The following is a 22,435-nucleotide window of genomic DNA, read 5'->3' as shown; positions in this document are numbered from 1 at the left end:
TAAGGTTTTTCTGTCTGTGTGAATGTTGTGGTGTGTCTGTTTGTTCAAGTGTCTCTCCCCAAGTCTATGTTTTATGGCAGATAGCCCGAATGACCTCATTGGTGTCTAGAGAGAGTTAGCCAAGCCTGAAAGTGGGGCCTCTGTGGTCTGAAAACTAATATTAGGATTAATTAAAATGATTGAGCAAATTATGATTTTAAGATCAAATAAAAGTTTAACAATTTGAAGTCTTGAGAAATAAGATTATTTGCTTTCTTGCTTCGAGTCAGATGCGGATATTGAAGGTGGGTTGGTGATTTATTCTGAAACACTTTTTATAAAATTTGTTGAAATCCTCTCCATGTCCTGATAGCATCAATGAGAAAAGTCGTCTGAAGATGAAAAGAAAAAAGTTGGTATTTGGTATGGTAAAGTCCCTGAAACAACACTCTTGTGCGATATGGATGGATAATATATTTGAGGAGAGGTTTCAATAGCCCTTAAAATACAGCACACGTTTGTATTTGTCCAGTGATGTAATGAACACCACCAATCATTTCATCACCGGAGTCTTAACCTGGAGAGGCATACAGCGCTGAAGCAGAGACGATAGAGGATAGTGAGCAAGTCACGGAAAGGTTGTCTTCTACCAATTGTCAGGCAGTGAAGCGTTCATGTGTTTTCAACTCGACATACATACAACTCTAATGTTTATATAATAAATACGACACTGTACAGCCAGCTGTCAGTTCATTTAGCTCAGACTGGGATATGGGCAAACAGCGAGCCTGGCTCTCACTGAAAACAAAATCTGCCTCCCAGCATAGAAGGAACTATAACATGTTATGTCTTGAACATTCAATCTGCTCAAATACTACAGTGTAAAATCAACACGTTGCAGTTTTTACAAGGGGCTCTGTTTCGCACTATTTCTTGGCTGGGAGCTACAACTTCGACCATTTATTGCTGAGTGCCTAGCAACCCTGCAGTGTTGACAAAACCTGTCAAACTATTCCTTGAGGCAAATGCAGGGAATAAGTGGAACACATGGTTCAAAAGCTCAGAACATATTTGAATCTTTAAGTCTGTTTTTTGACACAAATATGGTTGTATATACAATTGTCTCTTTCAGAATAGAGTTCAAGACTTTTAAACTGGAATGTATATGCCTCAAAGATTATGTTGCAAAATGCTTCTTTCTTAAGTTCCTACCATTATCATTTATGGTAATTAATTACAGAACAATAAGCCAACTATGAAATAAAATCATGGTCTCACAACAGTCTCAAGATGAAGAAATTGTTGTTGTTCTCATGTTTCAGTAAAGTCAAACTATAACACCACCTTGAAACTGACTGCAAGTAAAGGTTTTAAGATAAAGGGTGTTGCATGAGTAAAAGTTTTTATTTCGACTTATTGATCTTGACTTTTATTTCTCTACAACCCTCAACATTAAATCATAAACATCTAAAATAACACCTTATAATAACATTTAATATCCACTATCTGTACTACTTATCCTTTCAGGGTTGTTAAGGAAGGTGGCGCCAGCGGACATTCATCTCACCTATGGTCAATGTAGAGTCTCCAATCAATCTAACAATGATCTGCATGTCTTGGGACTGTGGGAGGAAGCTGGACTACCCAGAGAAAACCTGGATTTGAACCAGGAACCCTCTTGTGAGCCGACAATGATAACAACTGCCACACCGTGCTGAATTAGTACTTAATATTTATATTATATTAGAAATACAGTGGCTTGAGTCCTCCTGCAGTGGCCACGACCTGTTCAGTTCCAATCCGTTCCTTTGCTGCATATCTTCCCCTACTCTCTATCCCCATTTCACACTTTACACTATCGTGTCATTAAAGGTGCAATGCCTGAAAAGAATCTCCAGGAAAAAAAAACTGCGTGAATGTAAACATCTTCTAACATTGCCAGTAAATATCACACTACAGGAGATATATCCACGTAATAATTGTCAAATACATCGGTCCTCCATCAAGCACCATCTTTCTGCAGCTCAAACTGTTCTTTTACTCTCACTTGTATTGTGCTCCCAAGGTGTTCCTGTTAATATATTTTTCAGGGGCTAAAGAATAATGAGAGCTTTTTATTACGTCTGCTTCTAACCGCCACCTTACAGCCATAAATGCAGAGCCTTGTTCTGTTGCCCTGTGTCAGTCAAAAGCATCACCTCCAGCCCAGCCTGGCTTCCTCGGAAACTCTTGGCCTATTTCTGCTTGTCTTGACGAGGGTTTTTCCAGCCTGAGGTGGCTATTTTGGTCAGATAAATACAATGTTGTTTTGGGAGCGGGGGTTGAGGAGCAAGGCGCAGATGAGATCACCTCTCGAGGCTCCTGAGCAACAAAACAACAGGCAGCAAGACAAGACAAGAACAGAGGCGGAAAATAAAAGGCTCAGGAAATTATTGACTTCCCTCGCTCTGGATTCAGGTCGGCCCGAGGCGAGGAATCTGGAGAGAACCTGTCCATTGTCTCTTAGAAACACGGGGAGTGAGATTTGGAAACATCTGAAAAAAAATCACTGAAGAAATATTTTTTGATCATAAGACATATGGCTTTGTGCAGCTGAAAAGAAGGAAGTGTGTTTAATAGCTGCTGAGTGTATTTTAAGGCCTCCACCACAGCGCAGACCAGACACGTCTGTATTTCGTTATATGATTAGTTTTGTTTGTATGCGTGTGGTTGTGAAGCCATGAGAAAATGAAGCTCTCCAATTCAGTTTTTGTGTATTTCATATGCGGAGAACATCTGTCTTTCTTACTGCCTCACTGTCTGTCTGTCTGTGTGCATGACTGTGTTTTGACAATGGGAATGACTTGTGCCGCTGTCTTCTAATCAGTGGCTACGAGTGAGTGTATGGTGGTGTGTGGGTGTGTGTTGCCATGTACACTCATGTCTGTGTGTGTACGTGTGTGTGTGTGTGTGTGTGTGTGTTTGTGAAAGACAGTTTATTACCATGTGGTTGTCTGCGGTTCCAGCCAGGTGTGGTGGTAGTCGGACGGCTGTTTGGCTTCACTGCCAGGTACAACACCTGCATGAGCTCTCAGACACAAACAGCTGAACACAGCATGGTGTGTGTGTGTGTGTGTGTGTTTATTTCCATTTTGCAGTCCTTCCCCACTACATTTAAGAGGGGCATATTATATTTTGAATGCCATTACATCTTAAAAAAAAAAACATGTACGCCTACTTCAGGAAGTCACTGCTCAGCCAAGCTAGCTCTTGCCTTCCGTTTCCAGTTTTTGTGCTAAGCTATGCTAGCTGGGTGTTAGCTTAGCACATCTCTCTACACATATTCCAGGAAGTCACAGCTCAGCCTGGCTCCTGCCACGTCTTTCCAGTTTTAGTGCTAAGCAAAGCTAACTGGGTGTTAGCTGAGCTTATTAGCAAATATCTCGACACATATGCCGCATTCCATTACACCTTGGATTAGGAGCTCGGCACTTGGAATGACGTCACACCCTAGCCATTGTTAGCAAAACCAGTTCATAATAACACATTACGCGGCATCTCACGCATACTAATGCCGTGTTAAAATGTCCACAGACAGTAATTGGACAGTACTGTGTGTACAGCACATTTAATTACAGAAGTGCTAATAACCAGTAAAAACTACATCCTCACTACTGTTTATATAAGGAGGGGCCATCTTGGATTTCGAAGTCGGGGGTGGGATGAGGTTCCTAAACTTCCAAGTCGAACTTCCAACTTAAATGGGCGTTCCAGTTGCAACTTCCGACTCGGGGGTAGGAAATTCCGAGCTCCAAGGTTTAATGGAACGTGGCATTACTCCGGGAAGTCACTGCTCAGCCAAGCCAGCTCTTGCCATGTGTTTCCAGTTTTTGTGCTAGGCTAAGCTAACTGGGTATCATTTACATATTGTGTGTGTGTGTGTGTGTGTGTGTGTGTGTGTGTGTGTGTGTCACTACTATTTTGATATAATGATTTTCTCAAATAATTTCATAGCCTGCAATTGTATATCACTTTTTATGAGCATGTAAAACATGCATGCCCATATCTGGATGTGTTCATTTGTGATATAAAATATATTTTTGGAATGATAAATTAATTAAGTGTTGCAGCTGTAGAAATTTGTTGTTATAATATGTACCTTTGGCAAATATTCAGTTGGCTTTGACAATATCCTTTTTCATTTTGTCAGTGAAGAATATTTTAGAGCAAATATTAGGATCTGGTTAACATAAGTTAATATGGCAATAACGTCAGTAGGTTCGATGTGATGAAACCTAGTACACCAAGATAAGAAGAACAACGTCACATATTGTATCCTTTGTTAACATTCCCTAACAGCCAAGTACATTCGGCAAAGTTTGCATAGAATCTATTTAACATTCAAAATGTTGATGAAACGAATTTGTCACCCTCCTCCCACCCATGTCATAAAGGTGCCAGTTAGCATCATAGCTCGGCTTACGTTAGCAGTTCACAGATGTTTGGAAGGAATTAGCCAATAGAGGCAGGGTAGGTGGACAGTTGGACGATCAGTGGACAGGGTTTGTAAATCAGCTCAGGTCAATGCTTGTGCCCGTCACCTTTGGCCTCTAGCTTGTAACTTCGATGAAACGTGCACAGATGAGAATTTGTGTGTCGTCTCTCAACCTTTGTGAAATCAATTTTTAAAATAGACCCACACAAATTTAATTACACACACACAAAAATATTTCTACAAATGCTACATTCATGCAATTTCTTTTCTTAACACATTCAGATACATGCATGCAATATTTTTTACATGCACACAAAAAGCTAGCTGTATGACAAGTGTATGTTGCTGGAGCCAGTAGGCTGTTAGCTTAGTTTAGCTTAGCATGAAGGTGAGAAGTGGGAGACACAGATCATCTGGCTTATCCAAAAGTAACAGACATCCACCACAGCATTTCCAGATGGGGATTGTAGCATTGTACCTGAGGCTTAAGGTCATCATACTTTTATATAATATAATATATCTATAATATATATAGATACTTTCATAAAACAATGTTTAGACAAATTATAATTCTGCCAACAAACATGATGAAAACATGCTGAGGTAAATAAACTGGGTTTACTTTAGTGAGAAAGTTAAGCTCCACTCCTGACTCTGTCTGTGTCTCCTACAGCCTCCACCAGCGTGCCAAGCAGGATTGGCTGGAGAGACATCACATGAGCAGAGATGCGTAAAAAATTGGTCCATATTTACATACATCATCACAACAAGCGTAAACACAGACGTAGGATCCATATTTTACCATAGCCTCCTGGTTGTTGTAACTCCATCTACTGTCATTAAATTATGAAAATATGGCACATTGTGTGAATTTTGGCATTATTGATCGTAAATCCTTCAGGGGGCAAAACTATCGTACAAATATGATCATTATTGTACATCTGGCCACACATCACATTTATTTCTTACCACAGACGACAAATTCACACATTCAGATACGTGCAAATGTTTTTTTTACATTTTGCACACAAAATATTTTTATTATGTAAATCATTTCACAAGCTCAAAACATCAATGACCCTTATTTGAAAAAAGTGAGAGAAGCAAACATTACTCAGATGTAATAAGGGTTAGAAATTGACAAAGGTCAAAGGTCACGTACCGCCGTCATCGTACTTTACCAACATCGTTATTCTACTTGTTTATTCTGATTATATTTATATATGAAAAGGCAAAGTGTACACATCTCTAGGGTGTGTGTGTGTGTGTTGGTACATGTGCACATCCTCATGCATCTGGAGCTCCTTAAAGAGTGTGTGGGCGGAGGGAGTTATGCGGTAAAATGAGGTCATCATTGCTGTTGATTTATGTGACACACACTATTACTTACACTCCTGTGACTTCACCACCGTGTCAGCTGACAGCATGAATAATACATGTGCCCACCGAAAGATGACATCCTCCACTTTCTCCTCTCTCTCATGCGCTGTTTTCTAAAGTTTACTTCATCATTACTGACCCATGACAACGTAATGTGTGTGTGTGTGTGTGTGTGTGTGTGTAGAGTTTGTCCCAGTTTTATTTCGAGACAGGCTCCAGAGATGATTACCTGCCATCTTCCATCCAGTTCAACAAGTTCGGCCTTATATCAGTAGTTTATGCAATCGCACAACAGGAAGTGGGAACAAGTGTGTGCATGTGTGTCTGTGTGTCAAACACAAAGCCACTCCCTAGTTTTTAAGTGATTGATAACTTCACTAGCAATTAATTGTGCAACTGTACTCAGGTGTCAAACTGACTAATCATAAAAATGTCTTTTACGTTTGAGATCAGTTTAGTCATGAGAAAAGTATTTTTACATGCAGTAAAATTCCATTCTCATCTTTACAGAGACATGCAGTGATTTGCCTGTAGCGTTGAGAAGCACAACTTGTCCATAAGAGATTAATAGTCATGGATGGGTGGCAGATCACGTCCTGGATGTGCTTTTGACAGCCAGGGCTCAGACGTTTTGCCTCCCCGAAGAAGCTGAGAGCCGAGCCGCAGGACGACAAACTTCCAAAGCGAGGTCACAGTGGTCAGAGCTGAGCGGGCGAGGAGGCGAGCGGGCAGACTGAAGGAGAGAGGAAGGAGGGGGTTGGAGGGGTTTGGGGTGCGCATGGGTGGGGGGGGGGGGGGGGACGATGAGTTAGGGGACGGAGGACAGCAGTTCCTGTCAGGGTCCATCAAGGAGCCCAGGGGTGACATGGGAAGAGGCAAGAAAGGAGGAATAAGGGGATGATGATGAGGAGGCGGAGAGGCCAGGGCGGCGAGTCGGCCCTTAACTAGTCACCCCTCAGCCCTCCAGTACACTTGTTTGCTGTCCCACACCCCACACCCCACACCACCTCCCACCCTCCTCTTCTTTCTTCATCTGTTCACTGTGCAGATGTGCAGCCCTGCAGCTGCTGGATTTCTCCACATGTTCTGCCACACAGGACCAAGCTTGTTGTTACCGCGTTAACTCCAAATCATGAGCACAAAATACACCTCGAACAAAAAGTAAACGAGATGTCATTTTCGTACAATGCATGATTTGATTTAACCTTCTATCGCCCGGTTGGTCAACTCTTCCAGGGCTTTCAACAAAAAAGAGACCAGTCTTTAAATAAACTTTATCGTTATGTCGTTTCTAATTCCGTCTGAACATCCTCCTCAGCAAAAATACTCAGCGAAGCCTGTGCTGGAAGCCTATGACCCATCTGCAGGCGTTTTTAATGTTGATACAAGATAAAAGTGTACATTTAAAAAATCTCTTCACGCAGATACCGATTTTTTGAAAATATGATTGAAATAAAATGCTGAAGACCAAACAGACAAAATGAAATAAAAATGAAACAGGATAATGTGGAAATAACGTTCTAGCGAACAGTGAGAATTTAGTTTGCTTCATTTCAAATATATTGTAGTCACATGTAGTCACGTGACCAGCAGGGACAATTTGAAAAATTGTCATCAGGGAAAGTCCAAAATCTACATTTTACCAGTCTGTAGCAACAAATGTTAGAGACAAGGAAATGTCTCTGCTACTTCGCGAGTTATTATTTTTTTAATTCATTTATTCTGTCATGCACAGTTAAGTGCTCAGCCCACATGGACATTATAAGTACTTTTAGTGTGGTGATATTATAAAGCGTATCCACATGACATTAATCTGCCAATAAGTAACTCTGACTAATGGTTGAAGATCAGTCTCATGTTTCAAGGTAAACAAATAGAAAGTAGCCTAATCATCCAACCAAAAGAGCTCGTGAAAAACTTTATAGTCAGTGCTCTTAAAACTCTGAGGTCAAAACTTGCTTGATCGTCCCCTTAATCAGGATTTTCTTTATATCAAGAGGAAAGATTTATTACACCTGAAATACTGAATTCTCCTTTTATTCCCCTTCCTTTGAATAACAGCTGTAGGTAGAAACCCCTCCCATCTCTGAAGCTGTCAGCCTCACCCTCAGAAATAATAACCTCCTCAGGCTGACTTAGATAATAACTCGCAGTCTGACTGCGGAGACATCGTCTGCCCAGTCTTTGGAGCCTGCGAGGGAAAACATGTTTTGCTGCTGCTGGTCAGTGCTGAGGGTTTCAGTCCAGACATAAACAGTGGTGTGGCCGGGCAGAGGAAGCTGTCAGGAGGCGGCTGGCAGTCCAACAGACAGACTGACAGGCCTGCATCACTGTGTGCTCAGGTGTCAACACTGAAGTCTCACTTTGTAACTCACCGAAAAACACACACTTGTTGGCGATCAAACATTTCTGACACATCAGGAAATTGGAAAGAACACAGTGTGTTTAAGGGTTTTCATGCTTTTTCATATCGAAAACTCTTCATCTCCACCCCCAGCTCACCTCCTGCCAAAAAAGAAAATTACCCGCATTAAACCATGGACCCTGTTTAATTAGATTTTTAAAAATGATCCTTTGGAACCACATCTGAAAAGACTGTTGTTGTTAAATATAACTTGGAATGGGATTATATAACTGAGTTGATGCCAGCAGAGGAACAAAAAAGAACAGTCCATATATGTATATATTTTACTTTGAGAGGGTAAAACCCAGTAAATTTCTCATCTGAAAACCTGATGCCACTTTCTTCAACCACTGAGGTTAAATATCATTGTAATAATTCTACATGTGCAAACGCAGCCCTGAAATACCATACATTTGTAAAGTATTAGAGCTTATTATGTGAAATGAAGGGTGAGGCTAGTTTTATCCGTGTTATAGGCGTGTATAACAATGTAAAGCTCAACTCTTTACAGCAATTCAAGTTTTTATTCTCACCTTATTTCACCTGCAGTTGATCTTAAGCTCTTTCTTTAGGTGATTCATTAGTTGTATTTGATTAATTTGCCTTACATTAAATTTCAGGTATTTATTCCAAAGGCACTTGCTTTTTACTATTCGGTAAATAATATTTTTTTCTTTGTGATTCCTTGTGTATTGGAATTTTTTTGTAAATGAGGTTCTTTCTCAATGTATTCCCAAGTTAAAATAAAGGTTGAATGAATGAACTCAAAAAAAGAATTATGCCTAGAACCGTGACTTTATATGTTTCAATTACATATTTAATTTCTTAAAATAACTTGAGAGTGATTTAATAAAATAAAGTTAGACTTATACATAAATATATACATTAAAAACACAATTTATTTAAGCAATACATGATTATTTTTTGGAGTATACTGGACTGTGTCTTGGGCTTAAAGTGACATCCTGTTGGGCCTGCAGCCTAAATAGTGACAAATAAAATAGGCTTTTTTTATTTTTATTTTTTATTTTATCTTTGGCCGGAACCAGGCCCATTGTTTCCAGTTTATTCCAGTTTCCAATATAAGTGGTATCTATCTTCTCATCTAACTCCCATCACGTGCATTTCCCAAAATGTTGAACTGTCCCTTCATGTAAAGATTGAAAAAGGCCAATCAGGAACCATGTTATCTCCCGGGTGCTTTTGACACACACTTAGGATCATTGTACACACATGTACACTCCACCAGCCAGCAGAAGCAAGTCTTTGAGCTGCCATTTATCTTGATACCGTCACTGTCAGACAGACCATTAACAAACAGTTGATTCATTCTGGGTCAGACAATCCTGATAAAGTGCTCTTGTTTGAACAAAGATAGTGCAGCAGACAGCTAAAAGGTACTGTATGTGTGTGTGAGACAGAGACAGAGAGCCAGTCTGTAATATACAGGGTTGATAGGCACACGCACACACACACGCACACACACACTCACACGCGTAGAGAGAACCAGACAGACAGGTCCTTGTGCGCAGAGTACGTTTTTTTCATTGAAGCAGGGTGTGTAAGACAGGGAGTGCCTGACACACACACGCACACACACACTGTACAGACACACGCAACAGACAAAAACAAATGTGAAAGTACAGGGTTAGAAATGGTCCCACAAAAACTGACTGGAGTCACATGCGTGTTTACTCCTTTGAAAGAGAACATTAGACACCATTATTATCTATGTGCAAACAGAGGCAACAAGTTGAGGTTGTAAACAGTGAGTAAATACATCAATACAAATATTACTGATCTTTCTCTATGTGATTATGTACAGTGTGAGTTTATATACATCTTTTATTCTAATGTATTCACAAGGATGTACATTTTGAATTGTTTGGACTTTTGGTGTTCAATGTTTGTCTCTATGTAGCATCTATTATTAACAGTATGATCTTCCTTCACTTTCCTGTGACTGACATCATGACACATCATACATGTCACGGTTTAAACATTTGTGGCTGATTTTATATAGTTTACAGAATGTTGTGTTTCTTTTAAACCATATTTCATTGATTTGTGTAAATGTTCTTTTATTATATTGAATGTAGCACTAGTATTTTTTATTTATTTATATAATAATAATAATGTGATAATGATATATACTATTTGTATCAAATTCTTTTCGATTCCTTGGGATTGCTGTGACATCATGTAAACGTCAGACAGGGCAGGACACACAAACAGGCAGGTAATCAGACAGGTTTGAGGTTAATGGGTTAGTCAGACACATTAAAAAAAAGTTCAAAGTACGAATAGGATCAACTTATATCAGATGTGACGAAGTGTTACACACATATCGCTTTCCTGTGCCATTACTGACACCTCAGGTTTACTCAGTTTCAGTTTTACCTCTAAACAATGTGATGTAGATGATGTGGTAATCTTTCTTGCCCCACCGGACTGCCTTGTAATGAGGTTGATGTGCACGTACACTTCAGCAATTACCTTTGTGAGTACAACGTAATCATGGCACATAACACAATGATTGTGCAACATGGTGAGTTTCCTTTAGTGTCGGGGTATTAATTGGTTTAATAAAACTCATAGCTTGAAGGAAAGTAGGAGGACGCTTTCACAAGCAGATGTTCAATTCCTGCTGTAACTATCAGGACCCTATAGCACCTTGTATGTCTGTGGGGCCGTGTGAGCAGCATCTTGTTCAGAACAACATTTAGATGTTTCAAATGAGGCAGATTCCAAGAAACATGTCTGTGAAAGTTTCTTTTCTTTTCACTTTTTTTTCTCTGTTTTGTTTAATTCAACGCAGGTTTGTTTACGCAAAGCCTAACGGTATTCCACAGAAAATGCACGAAGCTGGTCTGATAAGTAAAATCTGAAAATCACACGTGTGCACACACACTCGCAAACACACATTACCATGTGGTTAACGTGGCCACATCACTGGTGGAGAGCTGCCGGGCAGATTTCAGTCTTAAAATAGATAGTTTCAGTTATTCTTTCTGCTGACCTCAGTCCTCCCGGTTCCAGAGAAACAGGCACACACACTCACACGCACACACACACAGAGTTCTTTGAAATCCTCCCACACGCTTGTGTTTTCACACTTAATGACAATAACATGAACCACATTTCCCCTAAAGCCAGTACAGGAATCGGTTGATCACGGTGAAGACTGGCGCTAGGAGACAGGAAACAGAAAGCTCCATGTCGACAACTGAACAGAAGTGGTCAGACCTTTTCTGTGTAGCTCAATCTCGGCTGATGTGCTGATACTGCTGCCCTTTGATGCGGGTCAAGTGATAATTAGGGGAACTACAGAATTTGTGGGCCATTGAAACTGGTAATGACTCAATTAAACAGACAAACATGCACATTAACTCATGGATCCATTCATGAGTGAAAACATTAGAGCCCCATGATCAGACAGAATCTCTTGTACTTGCACAGTGCGGTCCACAGCAGACGCAGCATGCGTGTCTCCCAGTTTGGATTCAGGACTCAGACACCATGTTAAACCTTAGGATTTAAAACGTTCCTTTTTGATAAAGCTCATAGTTCGGGCTGGATCAGCTGAGCCCTGAACCTTCTCTAAGTTATGCTGCTATAGGTCTAGACTGCTGGGGGAACTCCCATCATGCACTGAGCACTTCTCTCTCTCCCTCTGTGCCCCCCTCCCCCATAGTTTGTGTGTTCTCTCTCTCTCTCTCTCTCGCTCTCTCTCTCTCATGCTGCAGGTATCTCTAATGAATATTAACAATATTGTTATTATCAATAATAATAATGATAAATTGAGCGACTTAACTTTCCCCTCCCACATTTCATCAATGAAGTTGTATCTATTATCACGGTAGTTGTATTGTGTTGTTGTTGTCCCTTACTGATCCCAGAGCCCGGTGACTGACTGTCAAACAGTGAATGTGCCACAGTCAGCAGGATGGCATCTTTGACTGTGGCGAGGAGCCAGAGCACTTAAGCCTGCAGCGACTCTCCATATTGTTCTATCTGCCCCCCACAACAAAACCAGGGCCTCTGCTGCAAAACACAGCCAGGAGCCGCGCTGGGCCGCAGACAGACGGGTCCTGTCAGGGGGGCTTCTGTCGGTCAGGCACACACACGTATTCCGTTGGATTTGTCTGTGTTGTGATACATTTTGAAAAAATGACCACCAACGAGGATGTGAGACTGTTTGATACCACAGCTGCCACCCAGGTGAGTTTGTGTCTGTTCAGGCTGAAGCACAGTTTGTTTGTTTTGATCCTGATTTCGCTGTGTCTAATCTGAGCTGGTAAAAAAAACAACACTTTATGACTTTTCAAATGTCCCAGGACTCTCAGGGAGATAATACGAGGTCGAGACAGGAACAAGAGGAGAGACGGATCCTGACGGCCTGGAAAAGCATGGTGAGAACATGAGGGAATAAAAATCCTGATTAACTGTGTCCCTGTATACTTTCTATCAATTTTGATTACAGTTTGTCAGAGGTACATTGAAGTTTGTGTGGTGATCTAAAAGTGACATATACATTCTGAATCATAGTGAATCAAACAGTTCAAACAGGACCAAACGCTGTTGTGAAGTGGGTGTGTAATTGAAAGAACATCTGTGTTGGTGATAACGTGAAGTGAGGCTTTGTAGTCAGGAAATATAAGTAACACTTTTGAACTTTACACACAGTCGTGCATTTAATTTCCTACTTCAAGATAAGTGCTGATTTGTTCCGGTAAATTTGCTCTTTTTCCCTCCCAGTTTGTTCTGTTCTGATCATCATGATAATTGATCAATGATAATTCTACGTTTGATCATGAAGAGAATGACGACAGCCTATTCGCTTCTCTGCTAATTAGACAAAAACAGAGGAGATTCATGTCATCCCTCACTGGCTCCCTACAAACAGGCTGTTTGTGTGGGTTGAGAATCGACCTGTTTTCTTCTCAGCTCAATAAACAATACTGTATATTGATATCGCTCTGAGGCGAGTGTTACACATGATCCAAATGTTAAACAAAAAATAACAGTAGTAGCAGTTGCATATTTTATTAGTGGCGATAGGCCTCTGACGTTCCTACATTTGAGTATAATAGTGTTTACAGTGACATATGAAAAGTGTTTGTGCCTCTTTCAGTCCTCCACTCTCCATCGACACAGTCTGTGTGAGGACTCCGCAGCTCCAGGACCAGCTCAGTCTTTCCTGGCCCAGCAGAGACAGTCCACCCTGACCAGGAGGGTGCTCCGACGACAGCCCAGGTAGGAGGCCTCATGTGCAGGGAGAAACGGAGGAGTGCAGCCCACTCGTGGGCAGGATGGAGAGCAAGAGTGTGGAAGAAGGAGAGACGGTTTTTTTTCCTGTTTGACCTTGGTTCTCACTAATGTTTGCTGCTACCACCTCCAGCTGGTCAATGTTGGTACTACAGTGAATATTAAAAGATCATGTTTTCATCTATATCATAACTATAAACGAATGCTTGATTGTCTGCTCCATTCCTGATTGTTTCATATTCATACATATTAGTTTTCGCAGATAAGATACATTTTCCAGTTGAAATAATGCCAAACTATGACTTTCTTTTATGTCAATAATGTAAAACGTTTTATTTCAATTTGTATAAGTTACGCTTTTGAAAATACACAAAAGTGCATTGAAAATCACTTTATTTACAGTTTTTTAATAATCAGGGTGAATAAAATAAAGTTTTAATTCTATTTCTCTCCAAACTGCTGAAAAAAAAGCAGCACAGACTTAAGTAGTAACAGGTCATTTATACGCATAACTTAAGAACCAGAAATACATTTTCTTTATACACACTCTGCTCTCTGGAAGAATTGACCTTTGATTTGCTTAGCTGAGCATAACGTAGCCTAGCACACAGCCTGAAAGTAGGGAGAAATAGCTAAGTACTGTCAAATGTGTGTGTTCAATAAATGGAGATGTGGAAAACACATCATTTTAAAGAGCATCTAGCTTATTTACTAAGATAGCTGCATCGTGACACTTTCAGCTTCATAGACTTTCATAATGAGAACTAAACCCTGTGACTAGTTTGCGAGCTACCATGAAGCAACATGTAAATAGAACAATTGTCCTTTATTGTGTCCAGTTTCCTTTCCTTCCCTTCCTTCAAATACCAAACATTCCTCCCAGGTCCCAGATGATGTGTCGTGAAATTGAGTACATTTCCAAAAGTCTATTTTCAAACATCATCAGTAAGTCGGGGGATATTTTAGAACTATGAGGGGCTATTGCTTTCTGTGACAATGTCAGGGAGTGTCACTAATTTCCAAAAAGTGGTCCTTGTATGGCCCCAAAGGTGCAGTAGACTCAAAGTAGATGTGGAAGCACACATTTATAGTATTAACTGATCTCCCTCGTGCATTGAAATTTCAAATCACAGTTTCAACAGGCAACCTAAGATCCAGTGAGATCTGAGCCCATGCTCACACTGCGAAAGCGCTGAGGCTCGTTGTAAGTCGGCACAGTGAGGAAGGACTTTTTCTTCCCAGCAAACGGGGGTTTAGGAATTGTGGGCACAGCTCTGTTGTGGTTGATGGCTGGCTGGGAGCTGCAGTGCTCCAGACTGGAGTGAGCAGTCGGGTGAAACAGGAAGGCAGAGGTGTGATGGCAGGTGATGGGAATGGCGGAGGCCGGTCGAGTGGACGTCTCCATGGACGACTGTGGGGGAGGAGGAAGCAGTGACACTGACACTGGAGCTTGGGCCTCCCATGTTGTACTTTCTTCTTCCCCTCCTTCCTCCCTCATCTGCCAATCTCCATCATTCCTCCCCTCCACTCCACTCACCTCCTTCCTCTCACTGAGGGCAGGGTGCCCTCCTCGCCTCTCCTGCTCCGCCCCAAACTCGATCTCCAGCAGAGGTGTTCTGAGGTTCTTCTCGTCCCTGAAACTGCTCACGGTGCTCTCGGTTTCCTGCCCCAGCCCTGATGGCAGAGACCCCCCTTTGCCTATCTTGCAACTTTCATCGTCATCATCGTCGCTGGTGCACTGGTCAATGCTGGGGGAGTGGCGTAGCCTTTGGAGCTGGGCTGAGGTGCGGCGAAGAGCCCCTCCCATGAGGCCGGTGGGGGACGGAGCTGCGTTCAGGAGGCGGTTAAAAAGGGCCATGTTGGGGTGACGATTGCTAGACTCCTCCATGTTCTCAGCAATTTCTTCCAGAGGCTGGAAGTGCATCTCCTCCTTAGGGATCCTGTGCAGAGATGATAATGCATCAGTACTTTACCTGAAATACAATGACTTCACAGTTCTTGTGTTTGGTGTTTTCACACTAAGTCTGAAAGAGTACTTTCATTTTCATTTTTGAGACTTTCCCACGCTACTGGGCGACTTAAACTGAAAGTGTCACATTCACGGTCACACATACAGAGAGCGGGTAAAACCCACAAAACTCACGCCATGTCAAAAGTGGACCCTTGGAAGGAGGGTTTGCGGAGGACGAAGAGGGTGGCGGCGGTGTACGGTGGGCGGGGGTTGGAGTCATTCCAGTAGCGGTCTCTCTCCATCGTTGGCAGATCTCCGTACATCTCATCCACTGCCATCATGGACACCTGTAGAATTGAAACATCGGTCAAGCAGTACTTACTAATTATTGGCCTTAAATTTCATTTCCTGGGGCAGGGTAACAAATTAAGAAAAAAAAAAAAAACATTATTAAGAAACCTGGAAATTTCTGTCTATCAGCCAGTTAGTCTCAAAGTCATCATCATCTTCTCCGAAGGGGTTGATCAGCTGCTCTGCCACCTTCAGCACAGAAAAAGAGTAACAATCTGATTAGAAATGGTCACTGGTTGTTAAAAGTAAACATTGCGGTCGAGTATCAAACGTGACCAAATGGTATGTGACCCTTGTATCTGACCTTAAGCCACCCTGCATAGAAGAAGAACTGAAGCAGGGTGAAGATGGGCACGTAGAGGTCAAGGTCGTGACCTGGGTAACCTTGACTCGGGTCCAAGAACTGACGACCAATCAGACACACCAGGAAAAAACTGTACACGGCTAAAGTGACCACCTGAGGGACAGATTAATGGACACGTGTTACATTTGCCTTTAGATTCCAATAATACTTTTTTACTTTCATTTCATATTTCTCACAGACAACAAGCTGCGGTCTGAGTTTGCCTAATGTAACCAGTAACCTCACACTATTTAAGGCTCTGTAAATAAAACATGAGAGGAGGTGTAAGGAGCTGTAAGAAACCACCGAAAAGTCCTTTCATTTCTTTTAAATATGTGGTGTGTACGTGTGCATGAGAACCACATACATAGCACCTACCTGAGTGTAGACCAGGGGGACACTGATCATGTCATAATGAAACAACATACTGCACTTCCCTCTGAACCCATTCAGCTCCTGTTGACACAAAAAGAGAAACTTTGTGAGATCTTAACGCTCTGTCTTCATGTCTCTGTGAATATACATCTCATATTAAAACACAGGAAACTGCAGTCCCTTCTGTGTGTGTGTGTGGGTGGGTGGGTGGGTGTGTGGGTGGGTGTGTGGGTGTGTGGGTGTGTGGGTGGGTGGGTGGGTGTGGGTGTTAGCCACTATTTTGCAGGAGTGGCTACTCTTCCCGGGGTCCGCGCAAAGTTTCTATACAGTTTCTATTTCTATATACTTCAATGACAGAGAAACATTAACACACATCCATATCATCCTACTAACAAAATACTCACTCATAAAATAATGACAACACATAACCAACATCAAATCCAAACCTCTCAAACATATGATGCCTAATTTGAGATCAATTTAAGAAAATAAATCACCTCTGAACTCTAAGCATTAGGTTACAAATAATAAAATGAGAAAATTGCTCATTACATCCACGTGACAGCTTCAAGATAAAACGTGTGAACAAGAAAGTCGTGTGTGTGTGTGTGTGTGTGTGTGTGTGTGTGTGTGTGTGTGTGTGTGTGTGTGTGTGTGTGTGTGTGTGTGTGTGTGTGTGTGTGTGTGTGTGTGTGTGTGTGTGTGTGTGTGTGTGTAGTGGTGCACCTCCAGCAGCAGTTTGAGCGTGTGGTCGTCTTTGATCCTGCCCTCACAGCGGGCCACAGCAGCCAGGTTGGTGAACCAGACGCAGGGGATCCAGTATTTGTTATAGGGGGAGTGAAGACTCTCGAACTTCTTCCTCTCCTCTCTCGTCATAAATCCTGAATGAACAGCGAAGAAAAAAACAACACTTCATGCCTCAGATTCATTATGTATATTCATAATATAAAATTTTACCGGCAGAGAGAGAGGAATGACAGATGAGGATTTAACATGTGGTTGCTTGAACTTTTCTCTGAGTCAGATTTCCAACCAAGTCATTATAGTGAGTGAGAACTTTTGCAATGTGTCAAGAAATGACACCATGGCTCTATCAGGTAGAAAACAGCTTGTGAAAATACCACCGTTGACCTCTGTGACAAATTTACAGTTAACAGTTTTCACTCCACCTAACGCTGCACCGTGTCTAATTCATAAAAACACAGAGGAGAGGACACCGTGTCTTGTGATCTTGTTACAGGCGTTTGATAACTTCCCGTTATCATCTGTGAGTTTCAGAATGTGCCTGTCCTTGTGATTTCTTCTGCACTCTCTGGTGTAGACAAGGAACAACACACAACAGTCGTGACGTGTGCGTGTGTGACTGATCACACCGTTCCATTATTAAACTTCCTGCCACGTCCTGACTGCAGCGTGAGAAAGGTCAAATAGGCACATTGAGGCTGGATTGTGTATTGGCAAAGTCCATTTGATTGATATGATTGGGAGCGGCTGTGACTCATGAGACAGAGCGGGTCGTCAACTGCCCAGAAGGTTGGTGGTTCAATCCCAGTGCGTGCAGAAGTGTCCTTGGGCCAGATACTGAACCTAAATTAACCCCGATGCCTGTGCCAACAGTGTGTGAATGGTGTGAGAGTAAGTGCTCCACATATAGGCACTGTATGAATGTGTGTGTGTTCTGTAAAGAGCTTTGGGGACGTCTTAAATACAGACCATTATCATCCCAAGTTCTATTGGTTTAAAACTGCTGTGGATAATTGAACGTACTCATACTTAACTCACTGCTAAATCACAGTTGGAGTTGGAGGTACCGACTCACCGGCCTCCACCACATGGTCCATGGTGGGGAAACGCTTGAAGACGGCCGTGCTGACGGAGCGCAGGATGAGCAGGGCTGACAGGCTGGCGTAGCGCATCATGGTGCGCCTCAGCAGGCGGCCTCGCTCGTCGCTCCCCTGGAGGCCCCCCGACAGGACGCACATGAGCCGGTCAGGGAGAGGGATGCTGGTGTACTGGCTCCACCAGCGGTTCACCACCAGGGTCACGTAGAAACCTGGGAACAGCAGTAATGAGGAGACACAAAGGTGATTACACTGGAGACGCAGATCAGAGCTCAAATCTGGTTCTCCAGTGAACTCTGGGGCCCAACAGTTCACATCACCTGAGGTCAAAGGAACCCTCAACAAAATGTTTAGCTTTATTGTTACATAACTTACTCTATTAGGCCCAGCTGATACATCACAATGTAAGTAATATAAGGTAATCTGGATTCATCACACACTGCATATGTATGTAAGCTTTAACAAGATGATGTAAATTCATGAAGAAAAAATATGTGGAAATATACCAAATCAATACATGTTCACTGTGGAGTCTGTAAGAACCAGAGACAATATTTTCAGATAATCCAGATCTATCACATGTGTATGTACGATTTATGATATATGCTTGAAGAGAAGAATAAAAAAATATATGAAGAAAACCTTAAATCAATAAAGTAACAGTGCACACTGTGGTAAAATGCACTTTCTTACAGACAAATAAGTCTGTAAGAATTAATTCATATATTCATTTCTATGAATATATGCTGTATATTCATAGAAATGTTTCCCACCGTATTTTAATTGATGTTTTTGCTTTCCCAAAATTATCTGGCACTACTCCACAATTTCCACAATTAGTTAAATAAATAAAAATTCATAAGTTATTTTATTAAAATTCTTATTATTAAATGATGCTGTCTGGGTTTCCATTGTAAAGTCTGAGGCTCATCAGCTGTTGCCCCAACAACAATGACATAATACTATGGAGCCAATGCATCAGAGAGCAATACTGACAGATTATCTGTGTATGCAAGGTTTAGTGAGATAGTGTACATATATGAATAAAGAAGAAAGAACACATATGGGACAAAATATTAACTCAATAAAGTTGTAAGTGCAGATGTTTTGGCACATTGGAGTCTGTAAGAATAAGTTGATATCATAATGTATAGTCAGAGAAATGTCACATTTATATATAATATATATGTTTTAATAGAATATTTGATCTCTCCCAAAAAATGTATTGACATAAATGCTTTCTACAATTAGTCATTTAATCAATGTTACCATTATAACATTTTAATTCCCTGCATTGCCTCCAGTCGGCTACATATATTTATATCTATGTGTCCAAAGCAAACCTATAAACCTATAGAACAGAGAGCTTGAGTCTAGAGCTGAGGATCCCTGACATGAAAACAGATAATAAACTGTCATGAACATTTTCTGGTTCTCATTCATCAAACAAACTGCGGATGCCTGGGACACACTGTGATCTCAACGTAACAAGAACGTGAGGAAATCTTACCCAGTACGAAGGACATGGGGATGAGACTGGCATAGTGGTTGCAATAAATCGCCAGTTTTTCAAAGTACCTCTTTTGGTCATCATAGAGGACAAATCTAAAAAATAAAAGGTAAAATTCATTAAAAAAAGATTTGTAAATGAAAACACTGATGTGTCTCAGTTGACAGTCTTTTCTTGAAGCTGCTGTCTCACCTGTAAGTGACGCTAATGGCCGTGTACATGGCAAAGAAAGCCAGGAACTCTTTGTACAGCACCTTGTAGATGCTCCCCTTCCACACCAGCAGCAGCTTGGAGAAGCCACAGAAGCGGGCGTTGGCGACTCTGGCCGTGTAGGTGACCGTCATTGGTGAGAGATCACTGGGTCCTCAGGGGCAAAAGAGCTGAGAGGAAGAAGAAAAGCACCACATCTGTAGGTAAACATCTGCAGTGAGACCAGAGCGGATCATGGAACAGAGATGCTCAAACTGTCTCATATCACATACAAGTTTTCAAGGTTTCATTTGTTCAAATTTGACAAGAACAAAAGCATAGAAAGTTTTAAGATGTGAATCCTGAACAAACAGAGCTCCCCGTTATATCAAAAGATAAAAAAGAAACAATGCAAAACAAATCCACTACTACAACTTATGATAATGATAATAAAAACATAGAGTGGAAAGGAATTCATATATATTTGAATCATAAGGCAGAGAACTTAATACCAACATTTATTAATTAATTTATAAAAACAGTCTAAGTTATAAAGCAGAGTTCATTGTGTGCTCCCTGATGTGCCACTTAAACTTAGTCAGGAACACATTCACTTTAGGTTGTGATATCAATTTAGCACCACAGACTTTAAAGTTAATGCTCATTTAGTTTATCTTTATATTAAAAAAGCTTCTTCTCACCTCTTGTGGGTTTTTTCCGTGATGAACGCGCCACTTGCTCAGCGCATCCCTGTGCGTAATTGGCACCACTGGAGAGGTACAGTCACATTCTCACTCACGCAGGACAGTCCTCTCTGTGCTGCTCTGTGTGCTCGCCGGTGGTGGAGTGTTTCTCTGTCTTTTCCTCACAGAGCTCATAACTCTGATGTCCCCTGGCGTCAGCTCGGTTGACTCGGGGGCTGCTCCGGCTTGTAATGGCTGTAATCCTTCGGAGCCTCACTCGGTGCGTCCAGTGGTCAGTGCGCCCCCGGGGTTAAATCCCCCCCAAAATGAGGAGGAGGAGCTCGTTAGCGCGGCCCCCGACCGGCACAGCGCGGCTCGCTGATGGACCACAAGCGACAGGCCGCAGCGCCGGGGCCACAGAGAGCGCACAGGGCAGTGGAGGGGATTATACAACTGCAGCAAGTGGACCATGGCAAAGTTTCGTGTTAAGTGATATGAAAACAACAAGCAATTTGCGGCGTCACAGATCTACAAGTCCCCCTTGTTGCGGACTGAATAACAAACAGATTATTTTACAACAGAGCAGATAGACACAGTGGAGACGTTTGTCATTGCGCCTCCTTCACCTTTTCTTAGAAGAAGATACAAATTACCGTTGGATGAGATCACCCCACTTGTGCCAAACAGTAACTGGACCGAGTCAGTTTCACAGCAACTTTCCACCGAAACCTTTTTCTAAATGTGGTGTGTATTTTTTAAAGTTATCCCTTTACGCGTATCCCTTTCATATTTACCTTTTTATAAAAAATATAAATAATAAATTAAAAAATGTTAAATCTTAATATAAATGTGAATTTAAATATTAAATTGAAACCTAATCATTAAATGATGAACCTAAATGTTGAATCGAAATGTTAAAAATTAATACTAAATATTAAATCTTAATATTTCATGTTTAGACTTAACATTGAAATCAAATTCAATATATCTTTTACAAAAAATTAAATTAGACAATTGCTGTAAACCTGGTAAGAAAAAGTTCAAACGTAAAAATACACACCACTTTTTTTAATGTTTGGCCAAAATATGGTGAAACGTCGCTGTTGTTTTCAGCATGTGCTGCAAACATTTAACCCAGTTACCAACAAAAACCCACAGTATTCTCATTTCACATCTGACATCATCTACATCACCTTTGTGGGTTCTAAGACTAAATTAAATATCATAAAAATAATAAAAAAAATGGGTTGATATTAGGCCTTACATAGCTACTCTTAAATTGTCACTGTAGAGAATAAAAATAAAGTTTCTTTAATTGACTTTGGAAAACTCTTCCCCTTGCAGTTGGTGTCCCTGACCAGTAGGAGGCACTGCAGCCCCCTCATTTCAAGCGTCATTGCAAGGTTTTGAATGCAGGACTTTCACTCGAAGTAGAGTATTTTTACAAGTGTGGAATTAGTACTTTTACTTCAGTAAAGGATCTGAATACTTCTCCCACCACAAATGCAATTCTGCACCCGGACAATTCATTTAAAGTTAACACTTTATAATTTAACAAAATCAATACAAATTATAATTGTACTTTTTGCATGCGTCTTTCATTTTTTGAGCATAAAAGGCTTGTTTGTGCTCCTGAATCTTCTCGCTCGAGGTTAAATGAGTCCGTCAGACACAATCTGCAGCCTGA

General features: G+C 41.3%; 1 protein-coding gene across 1 annotated transcript; it reads right to left on the bottom strand.

The window, feature by feature from the left end:
* Positions 1 to 13,944: 13,944 nt before the first annotated feature.
* best2 (bestrophin 2) lies at positions 13,945 to 21,032 on the bottom strand. Its single transcript, XM_034587582.1, has 10 exons — positions 20,767 to 21,032; positions 20,069 to 20,256; positions 19,877 to 19,971; positions 18,345 to 18,578; positions 17,252 to 17,406; positions 16,529 to 16,606; positions 16,112 to 16,264; positions 15,916 to 15,996; positions 15,649 to 15,803; positions 13,945 to 15,445 (listed from the first exon to the last, which is right to left on the bottom strand). Exons 2-10 carry the CDS (start codon positions 20,218 to 20,220, stop codon positions 14,653 to 14,655), a joined length of 1,896 nt encoding a protein of 631 aa, XP_034443473.1. The 5' UTR covers positions 20,221 to 20,256; positions 20,767 to 21,032; the 3' UTR covers positions 13,945 to 14,652.
* Positions 21,033 to 22,435: the final 1,403 nt, after the last annotated feature.

The sequence above is a fragment of the Hippoglossus hippoglossus genome, chromosome 1 (genome assembly GCF_009819705.1).
Source record: "Hippoglossus hippoglossus isolate fHipHip1 chromosome 1, fHipHip1.pri, whole genome shotgun sequence".
NCBI lineage: Eukaryota > Metazoa > Chordata > Actinopteri > Pleuronectiformes > Pleuronectidae > Hippoglossus > Hippoglossus hippoglossus.
Note: the sequence above shows the minus strand (reverse complement) of the source record. Positions and strands in the feature narration are given on the sequence as shown.